General features: G+C 42.5%; 1 protein-coding gene across 1 annotated transcript in view; it reads left to right on the forward strand.

The window, feature by feature from the left end:
• TSPEAR (thrombospondin type laminin G domain and EAR repeats) overlaps positions 1-20,807 on the forward strand; it is a 78,552-nt gene that overhangs the window by 27,026 nt on the left and 30,719 nt on the right. Inside the window, exons 4-7 of the mRNA XM_084846889.1 lie at positions 390-480; positions 7,475-7,631; positions 14,227-14,358; positions 15,798-16,030. Of these exons, the coding sequence (XP_084703015.1) occupies positions 390-480; positions 7,475-7,631; positions 14,227-14,358; positions 15,798-16,030 (613 nt within the window). The remainder of the gene's footprint in view (positions 1-389; positions 481-7,474; positions 7,632-14,226; positions 14,359-15,797; positions 16,031-20,807) is intronic.

A 20,807-nucleotide genomic window follows, 5' to 3' on the forward strand; every position in this document is an offset into this window, starting at 1 on the left:
TGATTTCTCCATACCGGTTGCAGAAACAACAGAGAAACAAAGTTTGTTAGGCAGGGGCCAGGCAGAAACATCTTAGACCAGCCTTCCCCAACCTGTTGCCCTCCAGATATGTTAAACTGCAACTCCCATCATCCCCAGACAGCATGAGCATCCAACACATCTGGAGAGCACCAGGTTGGGGAAGGTTGCCTTAGAGATACAGAACCAACAGGGCACTGAAACTTTTGTTGGCTTTTGAAGCCCAGCTCAGCTAAAAGCTCTCCAGACCGTTTCATCCAAGGTGTACTTCTAATCAGAACAGTTTAGCCCTGGTTTTGCCTCTGCTGTTACCAGTGATGATTACCTTAGCTTCCTGGTTTCACATGTGCTTCCCGTTTCTTCCACTTTAGGATTGTGGATGCCCCTTTCCCCACGTCCTTGACTGTGACTGGATCCCGCTTTTATGTAGGGAGCAGAAGGAGAAGAAAAGGTTTCTTTACTGTGAGTATAACTTCTGATAGTTGACTGAGTTGAAGAGATCATTATAACCATCCAGTGCGCAATGAGGTGACTCTGCTGCCCTGGGGGGGGAGGGGCAGATCTGGACTGGACTACAGAGACAGATCTCTTTACTCTCGTGGCTTTTCCCCGGATGGTCTTGAGGACTATAGTTTCTTGAGGATGCTGAGCGTTCCTTGTTAGAAATTCCTAGTCCCCCTTACGGAAATATACCTTCCAGATATACTTTCCATGGAGACGGAATTGCTATTAAACCAGTTTAAGGGTGCAATCCAATGCATGTTTAGACAGAAAAAAAGTCCTACAAATCCCAGCATTCCCCAGCCAGCCAGCCATGTTGGCTGGGGAATGCTGGGAGCTGTAGTACTTCTTTCTGTCTAAACATGCATATGACTGTGCCTTAAGTCTGGTGTAGATATGACTGGGGCCTGCAACAAAATGTTGCAGTGTATCCTTCCTCCTAGCAGGAGTGCTGCTCTTCAGGGTTCCAGATAGCCCTTCCAACCAAGCATGGCATTTCACTCTCCACCACTTTCCTAGTTTTTGGTACATGCTTTTACTAAACACATGGACTGTGAAGTGGAAGCATACCCACTAGCCCTGACCTCTGCACGTTCAGTGGAGGGCATGAAAGGAACCTGATTGCATGGAATAATCTATGCACATGCAGCTGCGTGCGCCTAGAAGACCAGTTCATACCTCCTACTGAAGGTATGGAAATCTGGGACAGGGCCAGTAGACGCAGAGGGCAGGGGGAGTCGGTGCAGTGCCACTTCACTCTTCATGTGTTCACTCAATGCATGCGCTGAACATGTGCAGGGGACTTGCATGTTTTAGGATCTGGACACACACACACATTCCAACAGACAAGCCGGCTTAAAATGGCGCGTGGCTTAAATAAAAACGGTGTTGGTCCGATTAAGCTGGAAGACCTTGAACTCAAGCACAGCAGTACCCAGAAGAACAGATACTGGGTTTCTAGGCCCAGACCCTGAGAGGGTTCCTGTGATGTTAAGAATTTTATATGCAGGAAAATTTCACTAAGTGCATTGGGGCAGCACTGTAAAGGGAAACTTCCACCAGGTGAAGTACAAGACCTTTCCCCTGTGTTTTGATCAGGCCTCATAAAGCTCCTGGGAATGTACAAAGCTCAGCTCTGCACAAGATCAAACTGACTGTGCTGTGCAGAACAGACCCTAAGAGAATGAATCACACCAATGGAAACCGTGGTACTAATCCACTAGGAATGCTTTGGCTCCCTCTTTCCCTTGTGGCATTTTCAGATAAGCTTCATACATGGAACAGCTTCTGTTCATTTCTGGGTCACCGGTGATAACTGTTAGCCATTTTGTTGGACGGAACAGCAGACTTCCTGAGCAGACATTGCAACAGATACAGAATATGGTGTGCGGTTGGGCCTGGGAAGCAGGATTGAGTGAAAGATAAAATTCTCTTTCTCCTTCTTTTAAACGGACTTATGAAAGAAAACCAACAGGAGCCAAGAAGCATCTGGTCTGAGATAACTCAGCCTTTAGGGAGGATGATCTGAAAGTGCCACATCCTCAATTTGAGGGTGAGATGGAAGTTGATAATGAGCAAAGACACAGGAGAGCCAATCAAAAGAAAAAATAACATAAAAAAGACATATGAAGAAACCTCAAAGGCAAGATAGGTGAGTCCGAGTAGCTGACGTTAGAAGAGAACATATAGACCCAGTTTGCATGTAATGGCAAATCACAGGTTAATTAACCTGCAATTTCCTCTGTACTGGTGGGAGAGACTGGGTGCCCTGCTGCAGTGTGTCAGTCACTTCTGCTTTTACTCAACAGCCTACAATCAGCCAGGTCGTAGATTGTGAGTGTGATGTGCAAACATAGAGCGCTGGGTTGTTTAGGGGCTAGGTTTGTGTAGGTTTGTTGTTGAGTTAATTGCTGGGTTGTTTAGCCCCAAACAACCCAGTGGTCCACGTTCACACATCACACTCAGCAACCTATGACCCAGGTGATCATAGGTTGTTGATTAAAAGTGGAAGTGAGGAGCGTGTGGGAGGTAGCACACTTACTTTACTCCTGCGCAGCAAATCGTAGGCCACTTAACCCACAATTTGCCATTATGTGCAAACTGCTCCATAGAGAGCTTTGGCTATTGGGCAGCATAGAAATGTAATAAATAAATAAACTGGGGCTATCAGAAAACCTGGTGGAATGCTGATAATCAATAGAATTCAGCAATCCTTGGATATTTTATTATTTCCTTGAAACCTTTCTATGTGGCTCACAGCTGTGTAATATATATATGATCATTCATATATATATATATATATATATATATATATGAATGATAAAAACAATATCAATTAACCATTGACAGAACATTACAACCTCACACAGAGTGGGAAAAACTAGCAGCAACCAATGAACATAATCAGATATTGAGCTTTTCTACATGAGGATGTTAATCCACTGTATCTACTTTCGGTTTTGTCACAGAATTGAGAACTGAGCTCTACAGAAAGAGCTTTTCCTTTCCTGCTTTTCTGATACATAACCTCTAGGTGGCGCTGTGCTATAGAAGAATAATGCAGTTACACAAGTAGGAAAATACATTTTGTTTTGCTTTCATGAATAATACTGCATTTTCTCCATTCTAAAAATATCCGTGAAAGTGCTCTTAGAAAACATAAGTGAAACTGGAGGGTCACAATGTTTCTAAAGAACCCTTAAACAATTGTGAGTAAAGAACAATGAGCGCAAAATAAATGCCTTGTATAGAAAAGCTCTAAACTCATCTGGCATGCTAGAAAGCCTGAGTAAAGAAAAGGGACTTTGCCTGGTGCTGAAACAACATCAAATTTGGCACCAGGTGAGGCTCTCTGGGGAGGGCATAGCATATGTGGGGTACCAGAAGAACTGAAAAGGCCTTTTCTTTAGTTATCACCCAGAAGGCAGGGGACTTTCAGGAATGGCCTCCAATGATGATCTTAGTACTCAGACAGGCTCATATGCGGAGAAGCCATCTTTTAGATATCCGGCTCTCAAACCATTTCAAACTTTAGAAGTTAAGCTTCAGCACTTTGAATTATGCCTGGAAATGGCCTAACAACCAGTGTAGTTTACAAACTGGTGCGAAGTGTCTTCCTTTTGGCTAATCTCAATTATAAAACCCACAGAAAGGATAAAGTAAAGGCTATGAGACAAACATATGTCAAAAAGAGGCTCAAGACACTGTGAAACATATACAGAGAGGAAAATGTAACACAGAAAAACATGTCAAGGTGAGTTTTCACACAACAAATACAAGCTATACCATATAAATCAATCAGTAGATGAAGAACCTTAGCTTCATTTTTAATGTCATAACTCTATACCAACTGGCCACATTAACAGTCTGTAGCAATAGATTTAAGAAACTTGTCTCTAATTTTCTCAGCTGCTGTCGCATGCAAAGCTGAGTTATAAGTAACATAATAATCAACTTCTGCTAGCAGATAAAAAAGAGGCAGGCAATGAGGGAAATAAATTGGAAACCTTAGGAGGAATAAATTCAATAATAGGATCACTGTAGGTGAAAATACCAGCACAGTGATATAGTACGGTGGACATACTTTCACCTTCCTGAACAAAGCTTTGATGGTGTTTTGTGAACCGTGAGCTGGGTTTCTCCAAAACTGGCATTCTGAATCTGATATCAGATCCCATATGGAATTACACAGCAGATAAAACAGGTTTGTACACAACCAAGTTCTTTTGTGTCCCAGAAAAGGTTATTTGTTTTTCCAAATACTTCTTCACAAGAAAATGCCTTTTCCACTGTGAGTGATTTGTGGTAGTCAGAGGTCAGTGACCATTCATTTTTAATAATGTTTTATTGGAAAAAAAATCTTACTCAGGCAGAACCTTTGCAAGAACAGGTAGAACAAACAGGTAGGGAAGAAGACATTAGCTGAAGTGATTTAGACTGATTGTCATCTTGCACTTACAAATGATTTATTAAATTCAGATTATGACAAAACAGCCTGAAGCATACATCTCAAACGTAAACATAGTATAAAGCCAAACTATTTGCACTGAGGGTGTTGGGTGTGTGCACAGGATGGGTGGCTGAAAGAGGTGTTTTAGGGGAGTGCTAGAAATGGCTGGGGGGGGGGCAGATAGTAGGAAGATGGGGTGGGAGTCTGGGAAATTGTATCTAAGATGCTGGGAGTAAATTTGGAGATAAACTCTAGTGCAGGAAAGACATTTTTTTTTTAAAAAGGATCAGGTTACGTACACAAAAGTTTTATGATGTTTTGCCAGGTGAATGAGAACCACAGGGAAAGCAAGTGTTCTAGACAGATGGGTGGACACACAGCATACAGGGACACATTTTGGAAGCCCAGGATGCGGCGGGCATCTCTTCCTCCTCTTTGTGTTTCCTTTCCTCAGGGCCAGCCCTACCGTTAGGCAGAGTGAGGTGGCCACTTCAGGTGACAGATGCTGGGCAGTGGCAGCAAGACGTGGGAGAAGCACACTGTGCATCACACAGCCTGCCCTGTGCCCCCTAAGCTAGCCTGCTGCCTTCAGGTGTGCTGGACACTGTCCCATCACCAGTGCTGAAAAAAGATTCAATCGCCATCCCAGTGAGCTTTTGTACATGGACTGGGAGGGAGTACCATCTTGTTCTTTGCCTCAGGCAGCAATATGTCTTGGGCTGGCCCTGAGACGAGACACGATCAATCCTCAGAAGCACCGATGTTTCTGGCCAACTGACCCTGAGGGTGTATCTATACCATTAAGTGGTTTAATAGTTGTTCATTTAATAGTCATAGAATTGTAGAGGTTGAAGGGACCTCAAAGGTTACCTAGTCCAACCACTGTTTTCTCACATTATGCAGTGTGAGAAAAGCCCAACAGCAACTTTTCTAATGAGGCTAAAGTTGTCTTCTAGTTCCTGGTTCTTTATTCCATGTTTTTTTCCCCTAGTGGCAGCATTAGGAGGAGAATTTAGAAGAGGTGTGTGTGTGTGTGTGTGTGTGTGTGTGTTGGGGGGGATAGCATGTGTGGGACCCTTTCCTAACCACTACTCTGTTGTTCCAAATCTTCCCTCAACCACTTCTCTCCCCCCGCCCCGCCCCACCCCATGGGGTTTTGGAATCCTATAAAAGCGGGTGGGATGGCTGAAAGGCTCTTTGGAATGGAGGAAAACCATACACACACAGACACACACACACACACACACACCTTTTCTAACCTTGCTTTGAATGCTCCTTTTTTCCTAGGAGAAGCTGTCAGCTTTTATTACACACTTAATGCATGTAACGTGTAGTTAGACCCAGAGCTGGCATCAAGGGTAGGCATGGTCGGGCACCTGTTGAGGGTCCACATCCCAGCAGGGTCCCACTGACAAGAGTGCCATGGAGTTGCTCCTCCTGTTCACCTGCCTTGTTTACCTGCCTCTTGCTATGGCCCAGACAACAGCAGTGGTGAGAAGGAGGAGCAGTAGATGACACTGCCTACTTGCTCACTGGCTCTCTGCCTGTCAAGCCAGCAAGTGACAATGGTGGTGAGAAGGTAGAATGACTGAGATAGGGGTCTCTTGCCCAAAGCCCCTCCAAAACTTGGAACTGGCACTGGTTCTGAATTCTTGGTTCTTAATTCTTAAATATTCCTTTAAATATTAAATATTAAATATGCCATATTCCTTTGAATTCTTAATTCAAAGGAATATGGCAGAGTCCCCATTTTTCTGTTACAGTAGTAACATTAATTAACAGTAGTTTTCTACCACATTAACTCCATTAATAGTTTAATCCCTGCCAAAACAGCAGCACAAACATAACAGAAGTGAAGCATTTTATGACAAACCATTGTTAATATGGGTGGAACTGTTGTTTGAAAAGGCAGGTGCAAATGCACCTTAATATCAGCCCTTTCCTGAAGGCCCAGAATTCTTGTTCATGAACCTTTGCTTTGATCCACATCTGCATTGTGATGTAGTCAGCAATAGTTAGGGCAACAGAAATGAAACCATTGTTATCACTTCACAGTTTCCTGAACATTGCCCTGAACATGCATGAAAGGGTAGTAGCTATTTGCCCTGTATTATACTTGTTTAAACATCATGTACACATTGGCAAGAAGCTGTTCCTTTGATCACACCAAGGATAAAGGAAAATGCAAACACAGGGCTTAATTCTGGCTGAGGTTCAGCCCTGGAACCTATAAGCTCAGCCCCAGAATCTGTTTTCAGTAGCAGAGATTAGCACTCAAACACATGAAGCAGTAAGAAGAGGATGCCTCTGACCATGTGAAGAGTGGTTTCTCCCCTCACTGAAAAACCACAATTAGCTAGAGAAAACCACAAAGTCAATAGAACCTGTAGCAAGTGAGCAAAGAGAGTTTTATTACTATTAGAAAATAACAGTACAATGTATTACAATGATACATTAAAAACATGTGAAAATAACACATGCTGTAGCCGAAATCATTCATACAAACTGCACATGTATACTGAATCTCAACTGCGAGCTGGGTCTGAGATGATGAGATCTCCGGATTATATCCCATGTTATTGTTTCATCAGAACCACCTGAGCAGATTTTCTCATGGAAGGAAGCTAAAAAAAACACCCTCTGGTCTCTTGAATATCTCTTCCAAGGAGTTATCTGATGTAAATCCTCCAAAATGTCTTAACCAGAAGACCTCTCACAAAAAGGAGCTTCCTTGGAAGCTTCAATAAGAAAGTCAGTTCAGAAACATGAAAATCTCCCCAAAATAGAACATGACTCAGGGCTGCTGAGCCACAATTAATTCCCACACCTCTGGAGTTAGGAGCCTGGTCTTCAAGGTCAGAGGGTATAGTTTTCAGGGAGGCTTAAGCCCCAGCACCTCTTTTTTTATTTATAGAAATGAAATGTAGTATAAACCCATCAGCAACCATTGCCCCTGAATAACCATGATAGACATGATTCCCTAGTCTTTCTTCCTCTCTTTTTCAGGGCTTGTTAAGGCAGCTAGTCCTGTTGCCAGGATCTGATGCTACCTCACGGATGTGCACTGGCATGAACTTTAATCTAGCAGTGCTCTCCATTCCCCAAATTCTGCAGGATCTCCCTGTGAAACCAGTGGACAATGAGCTGCTGAAATACCCTTACGGTCAGTAAAATGGAACATAGTTTTTGAGATGGTTCATCAGCTTGTATTAGAAAAAAATAGAGGAGAGCAATGTTGTAGTTACTCTGTGACTGGGTTCAGATGACACACCATGGCTCACTATTTAACCTATGATGAGCCAGGGCATCTGCTGGAGCCATCTATCTTGCATACCCAACTCCTGCTCATCGGGGATTGTCATGTCATATGAACCAGGTGAATGTGGGTTATGAAAAAGTTAAACAACTCTCACATAGTCCTAAAACAGACAATGGCTTATGTGAGGGTTGTATAACCCTCACATAACCCATGCTTGCCAGGTTTGCACAACATGACAACCCCTGAATGGGGTCTGCATATTCAAAATGGCATCCGCATGCACTCCACACGTGCCACAGACTCATCATGGCTGCTGTGTCACGTGAACAGCCCCATAGTGTCTGGTTTTTTTAAAAGATAGCTGTGCTAATCCATGAGGACCCGCCCCCCCCCCCATCCACAGTTGGTCAATATCTTTATTAGGACCAACCAAAATTCCACAAAAATGTGTAAGCTTTCGAATTATCCAGAATTTGTCAAAAAGCAAGGAGTGGGGAAAGAAACAGAAAAGTCAAAACATTTGACCAGATGTTGTGGTCATGATGTCTGCAGTTTAGATAGACCCAATCTGAAAGTGGAGATTTGCAGCCTGAATGAATTAGTCAGTGGTAGGTGTTGCAAGCATCAGATTACATCATGTAATGCATTTTGGAATAAAGAAGCGATGGCTGATCTCCATTTCTGAAAACCCAAGGGCTGCTGTAACTCTGCTCTGCCTCTTGCCTTGGATGAAATACACAGATTCTGTGTATTTCATCCAAGACTCTGAGTCAGCACAGAGCAGAAGTACAGAGAAACACAACAGTCCTTATATTAGCAAGCTGGAGATTCATTTCAGGTGGTGCACTAGGTAAAAAAGTCAGTTGAGTCAAATTGTCCAATAGTGAGCCTGGAGTCAGAGTAAACCCAGGCTAATGGGGTTGCAGCACAGGAAGGGTAGAATTTCACTTTTTTCTTACAATACTATTCTAATTAATTTTCCTCTTCCTTCAATTACATTTAGAGACTAATTTCTTGAAGTTAATGAACCTTTCTTCTGTGCATTCCTTGTAGTCACCAAGCTTTGCCTGATACACATAAAACGTATAATTGCTGTCAAGTCCAAAAATATATGGCATGAATAAGTTCTCTGCTTATATTTTGATGAACAGCAATACAAGCTTACTCTGCTTGTCTGCAAAACGGAAAAGACAAAGACCCCAATAACAGCTCAAACAACCACATAAGCTGCAAGAGATCTAACAGAACTGCACTAGACTAATGAGATAATTTTATAAAACATTTATAAACCTATATGACAAACAGAGCACTTGATGGTACATATCAAATTATAAAGTGAGTGAATTTTTCCAATGTCTATATACCACTTATAACAATCACATCAAAGTCATAACAACTGTATCAGTCATAATCATATCACTTTACAGAACACCGTTATATTTCCATTTCAACTATGCATACTCTTCATCAGGAACTCCTACAGACAATTCCTAAGGTACATGATAAATGCCGATAACAAACTCTGATAACTGATACCGTTAAAAGATTGTTTCACTTCCTGAATAAATGAATTTTCAATGGTGTACGGGTCAATAAGGCAAAATAGCCAATTATATTTCTAGGTTGTGAGTGAGATAGGTCTTCTAGGAGAAAACTCCAGTGCTGTATTGAAAGTAGAAATTCTGAAAGAGAAAACACAAATGCATTTACAATGTTTGTTTCCCCCAAGTTTAACTGGCACAAGCTTACCATAAATTACAGTTCATTTTCACTTGGTTTTCTCTGATTCACTCCTCCCAAAATGTGTTAGCACTCCAAAAGCCAATCTCCAGACAACTCCCAGTATTCCTGTATATTAGCCACGCTGGCTGGAAGTGATGGAAGAAGCTGAATCCAAAATATCTGGGGGAGCAGCTTTTGGGGACAGTTGGACTAGAGGGAGGTAGAACGACAATCAGCAGACTGAGAGCAGAGAGTAGGCCTCATCTCTAAAACCCCAGTCCACACTAAGTCACACAGAGGCCCCAATCCAAGTAAAGTTAGTCATGCTTAAGCTTTATTGAAATCAATGGTTCTTAAAATAGTCACAACTGAATATGTCCTGTTGCTTTTGGTAGGATGTGGTCACAACTAGTTGGATGAGAATTACAGAGTGCTGTGTGGTGGGTGGCCGGTGGCCACAGATTTTCCTCAAAATCTGTTATTGTACCATATGAAAATCAGAAGAAATTATGCCAGTGTTTCCTCGCCTCAATAGAATGGAGTCCTCCACATTTCATTGAGGGAACAAAAGCCTAGTTCTCATCAGCTAAATTGCTTTTATAGAGATGAACTTCACACCAATTATTACTTTTGTTGTTGTTGTTGTTCAGTCGTTAAGTCGTGTCCGACTCTTCGTGACCCCATGGACCATAGCACTCCAGGCCTTCCTGTCCTGCGCTTTCTCCCGGAGTGTGCTCAAGTTCATATTCATTGCATCGGTGATGCTATCTAGCCATCTCATCCTCTGCCGTCCCCTTCTCCTTTTGCCTTCAATCTTTCCCAGCATCAGGGTCTTTTCCAGGGAGTTTTCTCTTCGCGTTAGGTGGCCAAAATATTTGAGCTTCAGCTTCAGTATCTGTCCTTCCAAGGAGCACTCAGGGTTGATTTCCTTTAGAATTGACTGATTTGACCTCTTTGCAGTCCAGGGGACTTGTAAGAGTCTTCTCCAGCACCACAGTTCGAAAGCATCAATTCTTCGGCGCTCAGCCTTCCTTATAGTCCAGCTCTCACAGCCATACATTACTACTGGGAAAACCATAGCTTTGATTAGACGGACCTTTGTCGGCAAGGTGATGTCTCTGCTTCTTACTATGCTGTCTAGGTTTGCCATAGCTTTCCTCCCAAGGAGCAAGCGTCTTTTAATTTCATGGCTACAGTCACCGTCAGTGGTGATCTTGGAGCCCAAGAAAATAAAATCTGTCACTGCTTCCATTTCTTCCCCTTCCATATGCCAGGAAGTGATAGGGCCAGATGCCATGATCTTAGTTTTTTTAATGTTGAGTTTCAAACCAGCTTTTGAACTCTCCACTTTCGCCCTCAACAAGAGGCTCTTTAGATCCTTTTCGCTTTCTGCCATTAGGGTGGTATCGTCTGCGTATCTGAGGTTGTTGATAATTCTCCCAGCAATCTTAATTCCGACCTGTGATTCATCCAACCCAGCGTTTCTCATGATGTACTCTGCATATAAGTTAAATAAGCAGGGTGACAATATGCAGCCTTGTTGTACTCCTTTCCCAATTTTGAACCACTCGGTTGTTCCATGTCTGGTTCTTACTGTTGCTTCTTGACCCTCGTACAGGTTTCTCAGGAGACAGGTAAGGTGGTCTGGTACTCCCATCTCTTTAAGAATTTGCCACAGTTTGTTGTGATCCACACAATCAAAGGCTTTAGCGTAGTCAATGAAGCAGAAATAGACGCTTTTCTGGGATTCTCTTGCTTTCTCCATGATCCAGCAAATGTTGGCGATTTGATCTCTAGTTCCTCTGCCTCTTTGGAACCCAGCTTGTACTTCCAGTAGTTCTCGGTTCACATACTGCTGAAGCCTAGCTTGTAGGATTTTGAGCATAACCTTGCTGGCATGTGAAATGAGCGCAATTGTACGGTAGTTTGAACACTCTTTGGCATTACTCTTCTTTGGAATTGGAATGTAAACTGACCTTTTCCAGTCTTGTGGCCACTGTTGAGTGTTCCAAATTTGTTGGTATATTGAGTGCAGCACTTTAACAGCATCATCTTTTAGGATTTTAAATAGCTCAGCTGGAATACTGTCATCTCTGCTAGCTTTGTTGTTAGTAATGCTTCCTAAGGCCCGCTTGACTTCACTCTCGAGGATGTCTGGCTCAAGTTCAGTGACCGCACTATCATGGCTATCAGGGACATAAGATCATTCCTGTATAGTTCTTCTGTGTATAAGATCTTTCCTGTATAGTTCTTCTGTGTATTCTTTCCACCTCTTCTTAATCTCATCTGCTTCTGTTAGGTCCCTGCCTTCTTTGTCCTTTATCATGCCTGTCTTTGCACAAAACGTTCCCTTGAGATCTCCGATTTTCTTGAAAAGATCTCTAGTCTTTCCCATTCTATTGTTTTCCTTGATTTCTTTGCATTGTTCATTTAAGAAGGCCTTCTTGTTTCTCCTTGCTATTCTCTGGAACTCTGCATTCAGTTGGATATATCTTCCCCTTTCTCCTTTGCTTTTCGCTTCCCTTCTTTCCTCAGCTACTTGTAAAGCCTCATCAGACAACCACTTGGCTTTCTTGCATTTCTTTTTCTTTGGGATGGATTTCGTTGCTGCCTCCTGAACAATGTTACGGACCTCTGTCCATAGTTCCTCAGGCACTCTGTCTATCAGGTCTAATCCCTTAAATCTATTCCTCACCTCCACTGTATATTCATAAGGGATATGATTTAGGTCATACCTGAATGGTTTCATGGTTTTCCCGACGTTCTTCAATTTAAGCCGAAATTTTGCAAGAAGCAGCTCATGATCTGAGCCACAGTCAGCTCCAGGTCTTGTTTTTACTGACTGTATAGAGCTTCTCCATCTTTGGCTGCAAAGTACATAATCAATCTGATTTCGATATTGACCATCTGGTGATGTCCATGTGTAGAGTCGCCTCTTGTGCTGTTGGAAAAGAGTGTTTGCTATGATCAGCGTGTTCTCTTGGCAAAACTCTATTAGCCTTTGTCCTGCTTCATTTTGTATACCAAGGCCATGCTTGTCTGTTATCCCAGTTATTTCTTGTCTTCATCAATCCCCTATGATGAAGAGGACATCTTTTTTTGGAGTTAGTTCTAGAAGGTGTTGTAGGTCTTCATAGAACTGATCAACCTCAGCTTCCTCAGCCTCAGTGGTTGGGGCATAGACTTGAATTACTGTGATGTTGAATGGTTTGCCTTGGATTCGTACTGAGATCATTCTATCGTTTTTGAGATTGTACCCCAGTACTGCTTTTCCCACCTTTTTATTGACTATGAGTGCTACTCCATTTCTTCTAAGGGATTCTTGCCCACAGTAGTAGATATAATGGTCACCTGAATTAAATTCGCCCATGCTTGTCCATTTGAGTTCGCTGATTCCCAAGATGTCGATGTTCAGTCTTGCCATCTCCTGTTTGACCACCTCCAGCTTACCTTGATTCATTGATCTTACATTCCAGATTCCTAAACGATATTGTTCTTTACAGCATCAGATTTTCTTTTCACCACCAGACACACCCACAGCTGAGTGTCCTTTCGGCTTTGGCCCAGCCGCTTCACTCTTTCTGGCGCTACTTGGAAATACCCTCTGCTCTTCCCCAGTAGTATATTGGACACCTTCTGACCTGAGGGGCTCATCTTCTGGCTTCATATCTTTTATCCTTGTGATACGTTCCATGTGGTTTTCTTGGCAAGAATACTGGAGTGGGTTGCCATTTCCTTCTCCAGTGGACCACATTTTGTCAGAACTCTCCACCATGACCTGTCCTTCTTGGGTGGCCCTGCATGGCATAGCTTATGGCTTCACTGAGTTACGCAAGCCCCTTCGCCACAACAAGGCAGTGATCCATGAAGGGGAATTATTACTTACTGACACTCAAAAGACCAGCAACAGTCAAATAACAGATCTAGGGGATTTGTGTAACTGCAGTGGCTAAACTTACTGAGATGGCTAAACTCATTGGCTTCTCCTATGAATACCATACTTGCCCAGCAGCAAATGAGGCAGGGGAACTATATGGTTGGATCCAGACTTAGTCATAATAGAGTAGTAGACCCATCGAAATCAAATTAGTCATGACAAACTTGTCCCATTAATTTCAGTCTGTCTATTGTAAACATGACTAAGGGGGCAATCCTATGGGTTGCACCCTCAATGATCGTAAGCTCCCAACCTCGGAGGCTTATGATCATCCTATGCAAGGTGGGAGGAGCGGCAGAAGCAAACTTTGCCCCCCCTCCGTTCTTCTGCACTGAAGAGGGGGAGGGAAGGAAGTTGGAGAGGCCTCAGGATAGCTTGTATCCTGGCCTCTCTAGTCTCCTCCCTTTCCTGCCCACCAGAACACCCCCTTCTCCCCTTCTCTGAGGTCAGGTTTCCAAGCTTGAAGAGCAGCTGGCATGGATCTTTGTGCACTGGATGCGAGGGGGAGGGGGTCGGAGCTCTGATTTTGGATTGGGGAATCCAAAATATCCTATGGCCCCTGAGATGCTGTCTAGGGGCCATAGGATTGCTCCTTCCATCTGGATCCAATTGTATGTGTAGAAGATCACAAGCAGAGGAAGAAGATGCACTTAAAAAAACAGTTGTCATCTATTCAGTACATTCAGAGTTGTTTCAATTGTTTGCCACAATCTTGTTATAATGCGCTCTCTCTCTCTCGCTCTCTCTCTCTCTCTCTATATATATATATAATAAAATTACATTTCTTATGGTACCAGAGCAAGTATTTATCTGCTGCTCATGTTTTTTGTTATTATTTAGAAGCAGACATGAAGGTGACTTTGGGGTCCCGCCCTCCCTGCACTAAGAGTGAAAGTGGCCAGTTCTGGTTTAATGCTGCTCAGAAAGGACTGTATGTCTGTAATGGGAGTGTGTGGATTCCCATGCTAGAAGGTAAATGCTTTGTGGGCACTTCTGAATTGTAGTTGTTTGGTGCTTTTAATAGCTCAGCAGTGGAGGTAAATTTTGTGACTGAGAGTAGAAGAGAGGTGTTGACCCTGAAACCCTAGTCCTGGAAGCCTTTGGATCATCCTTCTAGTCGTTATACCTTATTGTAGCCTTCCCCAATCTAGTGCCTTCCAAATGTACTGGACAGCAACTCCCACAATTTCCGGCTAGCATTGGCCTACAAATCCCATTGGCTGTAGGGATGTATGGATTGTGTAAAATCTGTTCCATCTGTGTTTCGCAGATTGTCAGGCGCCTTTTGCTCTGTCATCTGCCCATCCAGGGAATTGGGGTTTTTTTGCTTCCTAATTGGCGCAGATTAAATTTGCATGTGCAAAAATATGCAAATTCCCCCCAAATGCACATTTCACGCTTCAGCCTGTGGGGGGAAATGTGCATTTTGGGGCAGCTTTTTTTTTATTTTGGGTATTTTTCTAAGAAATTTGCACAAAATTTGAGAAAGTTAGAAAACTGGCCTGCAAGTCCACAGAATCCACCCAACAGGGGAGAAGCCGGTCCACTGCGGAATCCACAGGTTGGATTCATGAAAATCCAAACTCTTTTGGTCCTGTTGCAGATTGCTCTGACATCCATAATTGGCCATGCTGGGTGGGAATTATGGGAGTTGCAGTCCAACACAGCTGTGTTTTGATTGTAAGCCCCTTGGGGCTTGGACCTATCCTACCTCTATTTTGTAAAGTGCCATGTACATAAATGACTACTATTATTATTATTATTATTATTATTATATACAGAAGGCATATTTACACTACCATTATACTGGTTTAAGAGCCATTCCTCTTCCCAGAGAACTTTGGAAATTGCATTTCTATGTGGCGGCAGGGGTGGGGATGGGCAGGAGGGAAGGGATCTCTTACAGAATATTCTCAGTTCTGTAACAAACTACAATATCCAGGATTCTCTAGGGAAACCCCTGACAGTTAAAGTGGTATAAGACGAATATCGTTTGGTCAATACGTCAGAGGATTACACTACATACTATAGGTAGTTAGTCCTCCAATTTCTTTGCCAGTGTAGAGACAGACAAGAAACTGTCCCATGTTTTGACTGAAGGCATTTGTCAAGGAGGAAGGGATTCACTGGCTCAAACCAGGTTTTTAAGGTGACTTACAAGAATGTGAGAGGAGTGGCTATATTTAAACATGGGAGGTAAGTTTGGGTATGACCAGTGAAGGTAGGTTTGGGGGACAGATTGGGAGGGAATTTGGAGCATATACCGATCTCAAGAAACAGGCTCACAGAAGGGAGCAGGAGTGGAATGCAAAAGTCAGTTTCGGGAATACTCAAGGCTACTGGATTATCATGCTTACAGAATGTCCTTGTAAGTGACAACTGATTGCCCCTGCTGTCTGTCGCTTTTCTAGTCGAAGAAAGGTTGGACTATGTAGAAGAATATCAGAGTTTAGTTACAAATTCTGAAACCATGGGCATTGAGATCTTCATCATCCCCAAGGTGGGACTCTTTGCAGCTACTGCTAATCGGTATACTCCTCGTGGCTCAGCCATCTACAAATGGACAGATGAGAAATTTGTGGCTTACCAAAATCTCCCCACGTACCAAGCCCAATCCTGGAAATTTTTCACTATTGGGAAAAAGGTAAATTGTAAATTATTTTCCAGTATTATTTGATACACTGTTAAATCACAAAAGCTGGGACCCAAAGGGCCATGCAAACACCTGCTTCTCCCCACCCCCACCCTGAACCACTTATGGTCTCAGAAATTTCCACTCTTGTCAAGGTGCATCCAGAAATTCCAAACTGCTAAGTATCATTTACTTATTTGTAACATTTTAAAATCATGCCTTTCCTATCATTTAATGTGGTCTACAAAAAAAATAAAAGACTGCCTCAAAAATGAATTATAAAACAGACAATAAAATTACAGATTCGGTCGATAGCAGCAGCAGAGCTGTCCCAGTGATAAACACTTTGAGATAATTTCCAGAAACACACAAAACATTAGGCCTTGCATTTTAAAACAATGAGAACTCAGCTAAGAAGAACTCTTGTTGTATTTGAAGATCATTCCAGAGTTTCAGGACTGGGGAGCTCCAAGTTCAAATCCCCACTTGTCCATGAAGCCAAGTGGGGGCTTAATAGGTTGGGAGGCTCATATCAGAAAGCAATTCTGTAGATGTCTACTCAGAAATAAGTCCCATTGATTTCAGTGGGGTTTACTCTAGGGAAGTGTGTATAGAAATGCAGCATCAGTTTGGTTCAGAGCTGGCTTTTGTTTTATTTAATTACACCACTGTGTTGTGTTTTATTGTGGTTTGCATGAATTATTGTTTCAACAGTGATTTTATTATTTTATTGTAAGTCATTCCGAGAGCATTTGCGGAAGAGACCTATAAATATTCAAAATAAATAAAAGTCGGGGGGGGGGGGCAAAGCAAGCACATGCTGGTAATTTTCCACTTTGGGAAAACTCTGTTCTACCTGATCTTCAGACTGCTTTTTGAACTTTTTGAACTGAGATTTGGGGATTTGAAGGGTGGGGGGATATTTTAAAAAGTTAGTTCAGAAAAAAATTGACATGTGCACCCTGTCTGATCCCAACTGAAGTCTAGCAGAATAGCCCTATTAATCACTAGCAGCAAAAACAACAAAGGCTTTCTTCACATGGAGCTTTTATCCTGCGATTGAGATTGCTCCTTCATGGAAGTTTGCAGGCTGTTTACATGACGCCGTGAATCTCCAGGGCGTCTCCTGCACTAAATGCCCTTTTGTTCCATTTTTAAATAGATTGCAGATAATGAGCTATCAACTTACCCAGTTGTGTTCTGCTTGAGTTCCCTCTGTGAAAAGAGGAAAAGTGGCAAGAAGAGGAGTGAGATCAATGAAAGATAATGGAAGACTCAGATATGGGGAGGAGGGGGAAAGGGGAGGGGGGAAAGGAAGCGGGTGAAAGAGGGAGTCGTTGTGATCCTGCATTTAAAATGGAAGCAGAAAGCCCCATTTTAAATGCAGGATTTTAGGCTGGTGTAGAGATGTCCAAAGAGTGTTGTGTCACATTAAAAGCTAACAAATGTATTGTGGCATGCGCTTTCATAAGCAAGAGCCTACTGATCAGATGCAGCTAAAGCCTATGGTCTCAGACTGTTCATTAGAGAATTATGGCACTACCATATGCATGAACAGAGCAATTAGGATTGTAGGCTTCACTAGCCTGTTACACAGTTAAGCGGACAGACGTAATGGCAGCTTGCTAAAGGCAGAGAACTGGCATCGCTGATATCTTTCTGACCATGCACATTATACCAAAAGGATGCCTTTGGCCTCTTTTCAGGCATTCTCTCACCATGTTTGGATAGCTGACCTCTTTGCGCACCACAGGATATAAAGCAGGGGTGGGCAACTTGCAGCCTTTCAGAAGTTTTGGATTACCACTCCCATTATCCCTCATCATTGGCTATGCTGGCTAGGGCTGATGGGAATTGTAGGCCAAAATATCTGGAGGGCCACAAGTTGCCCACCGATGTACTTACAGGCAAGAATCACAGAACTGGAACCAGTGGGGGCTGGTGGCTCCGATGTCAGTGGGGCTGTGACTCTGCTCTGGGTTTCAGTCAGAACGCTAAAGGAGCTATCCAAGATGCTGAACTAATCCCCAAAATGATTAGATAGGGCCTTAGATAGCTTCTTTAGAGTTCTGAACAGTTCTGAAACCCAGAGCGGATGCACAGACCAACTGAAATTGGAGCCACCAGCCTCCACTGATTGGAGGGGTTCCTGAGGGGAGATCTTGACCAGCTCCCATCCCATCTATGATGCCATCATTGGCTGGGTGTGCAAAACATGCTAACCCACACTCAGTGGTTGAGTGTGGGTTGTTGTTGAACCGTGGGTTGTTCGTTGAACCATGGGTTAGCACGTTGTCTGAACCCAGGACATTTTCTGCAAGGTGGCTTGTTAACCATGCAGTGTGGCTTATTTTTCTTGAACAAGCCACCTTGAGAACCCATGGTTTGTTGTTGTTGAAGCTGAGCTCCAGCTGCTCTAGGCTCATACTGGGGCAGTATTGAGGTTTAAACATTGCAGAAATACTCTTATCTGCTTCCAAATCACCTATTCCAAAATAAACCATGTTGGACTGATTTAAATCAAGGCAAGAAAAAAGTTTTAAATCAGAAAGAGAAAGAAATTGGCAAGTTTTATATCAACATATTTTTAAGACATTGAAATCAGCAAGAAAAAAAGGCCAGTTTAAATAATTGATCAAAGCAGGTTGCCCATTGATACATATGTATGTATGTATATATGTGTGTGTCTGTATCTGTGTGTGTGTTGAGAGAGAGAGAGAGAGAAAGAGAGATGCAGATCTGACTACTAAACCATCTTAATTTACATCTAAATGGAGTTTTATTTACACTATTGTTTCACTCTTAAAACCAGACCTTGCATCTCTTTTTCACACTGTATACATTTTGCACACACTCCTTTTTTAAACCTAGAGAGGGAATGTTTTTAAAATATTTCTCTCTATATAGGGGTCTTTCTTATGACCAGCACCCATGACAGTTTGTGAAGCTAACAATGCAATCCTATACATGTCTACTGAGATGTCCCATTGAGTTCAAGGGGACTTACTCCCAGGTAAGTGTGTATAAGATTGCAGCCTTAGTATGGGAGCATAGGACTCTGTACAGAGGACAATTTTCTCTTCTCTTCTTTCCAGTATTGCTCCTTTCTGTTCCACTCTGTACATGGCAATGGCATTGATTCAGTTTAGAGATTGGAACTGTGGGGCTAACATGGTTATATTCAGATTATTTCATATTATCCTAGTTAGTATATAAAAGAACCTTAGTATTTACCTTTGAAAAAATTAAAAATCTGATTTAAATGTGAAAAATCCAATTATGGTTTTTTAATCTGAGGTTTAATTTTTAAAAAATCATTCATTTTTTAAATTCTCCCTGAAATAAACTGCTATCTAAAAATCAAAATGAGAGATAGCACTGTGACAGGATAGGAAGAACCTGGTTTGCACATTGTCAACAACTCACAGTTAACACCTGTGTTGAAAATGCAGTGAGAGTTAGTGTGTAGTCTGGGTTCCAACCCGTGCTCCATCCATGGGTTGTTAATGGTGATGTCTGATTGTGGGTTTTTGGGCGACGAACACCCAGGAGTTTGAACCCCTGGTTGTTGACGATATCCAAACCGAGTTTAAGAGTGGAGTTTTTCTTTTTATTGCCTCCCTAATTTGGAAGAACTCCATGTGGGAGGCATTTTGACAGCAGAACTCCTGTGAAATGAGCAAAAGAGATTTTACTTCAGCTGTTGGTTTTCAGGATTTGCCACCACCAGGGGTGATCCCATCTGGGATGCTTTAGCTCACAGATTAAATGCACATGATCTCAAGATGAGGCATATGTACAATCTCCTGCCTCAGGATGTTTTCTTCTGCCTCCAGAGAATGTAAAAAACCTCAGAGGTAAATATGATGCTGTATCTTTATGCTAATTCTGGACTGTGTGTGTAAAACACTTTATCTAACATCGAGAGTACACCAGTATTTGACCAGTGCTTGTGGCAATGAACGTACAAAGTGGGAAAGGGAGAAATGTGTCCCCAAACCCAGGGAGCACATGTCTGCACACCTCCAACATTGATCCAACTCCAGTGTAGCGATGATACTATGTCAAATGTGAAGCAGCTTGCAGACATTTTAGCTTAACCAAGTATCTTGAGCTTTATGTTTCATGCTACAGCACCACTGGAAACCAAGTAGTTGTTTGCATAAAATACATGATCTTCCAGAAAAGGGATAGAACAAACGTGCCATTAGAAATTCATGATTATGTATGTGGCAAGGTGTCACATACATGCGTGCGTGCACACCCTTTCCCAGTCAGCCTGTCATCACATATAAACCAGGGAAAAAACCTATGTGACCCATCCCCCAAATTAAACCTCCAACTGAAACAATCCAACGCCAGGTTATTCACAGCCACAAAGAAGTATTAAAACACTTAGGGCACAACCCTATGCATATTTAGATAGAAAATGTCCACAACTCCCAGCATCCCCCCAGCCAGCATATCTCAAATACACACTCATAACACACACATGATCAAACTACATGTTGTGTTACTTGCGCAGCATGTAGCTGAGTCTTATCTTTGTCTTTACTAACTGCGTGTGGCCCCAAATCGTACTGGGGCCAGCATGCAGGGAAGGGAGGATTAAACCTTCCCCCTTGCCCATTTGCTACCTGAAATTTCAACTCTCCATGTGGGGATTTACAAAAGAAAAAAACACTTTCAGTTGGACTCAGTGCATGCTTTTAATTAAAAAAAAAAATTTTTCCATGTGTGTGGTGAACAGAAGTTTGGGAAGCAAATTGGTGGGAGGAGAAAGATTAAT

The sequence above is a fragment of the Heloderma suspectum genome, chromosome 3 (genome assembly GCF_057233095.1).
Source record: "Heloderma suspectum isolate Gila_16-S chromosome 3, 16-S_ref, whole genome shotgun sequence".
In the NCBI taxonomy this organism is placed as follows: Eukaryota; Metazoa; Chordata; class Lepidosauria; order Squamata; family Helodermatidae; genus Heloderma; species Heloderma suspectum.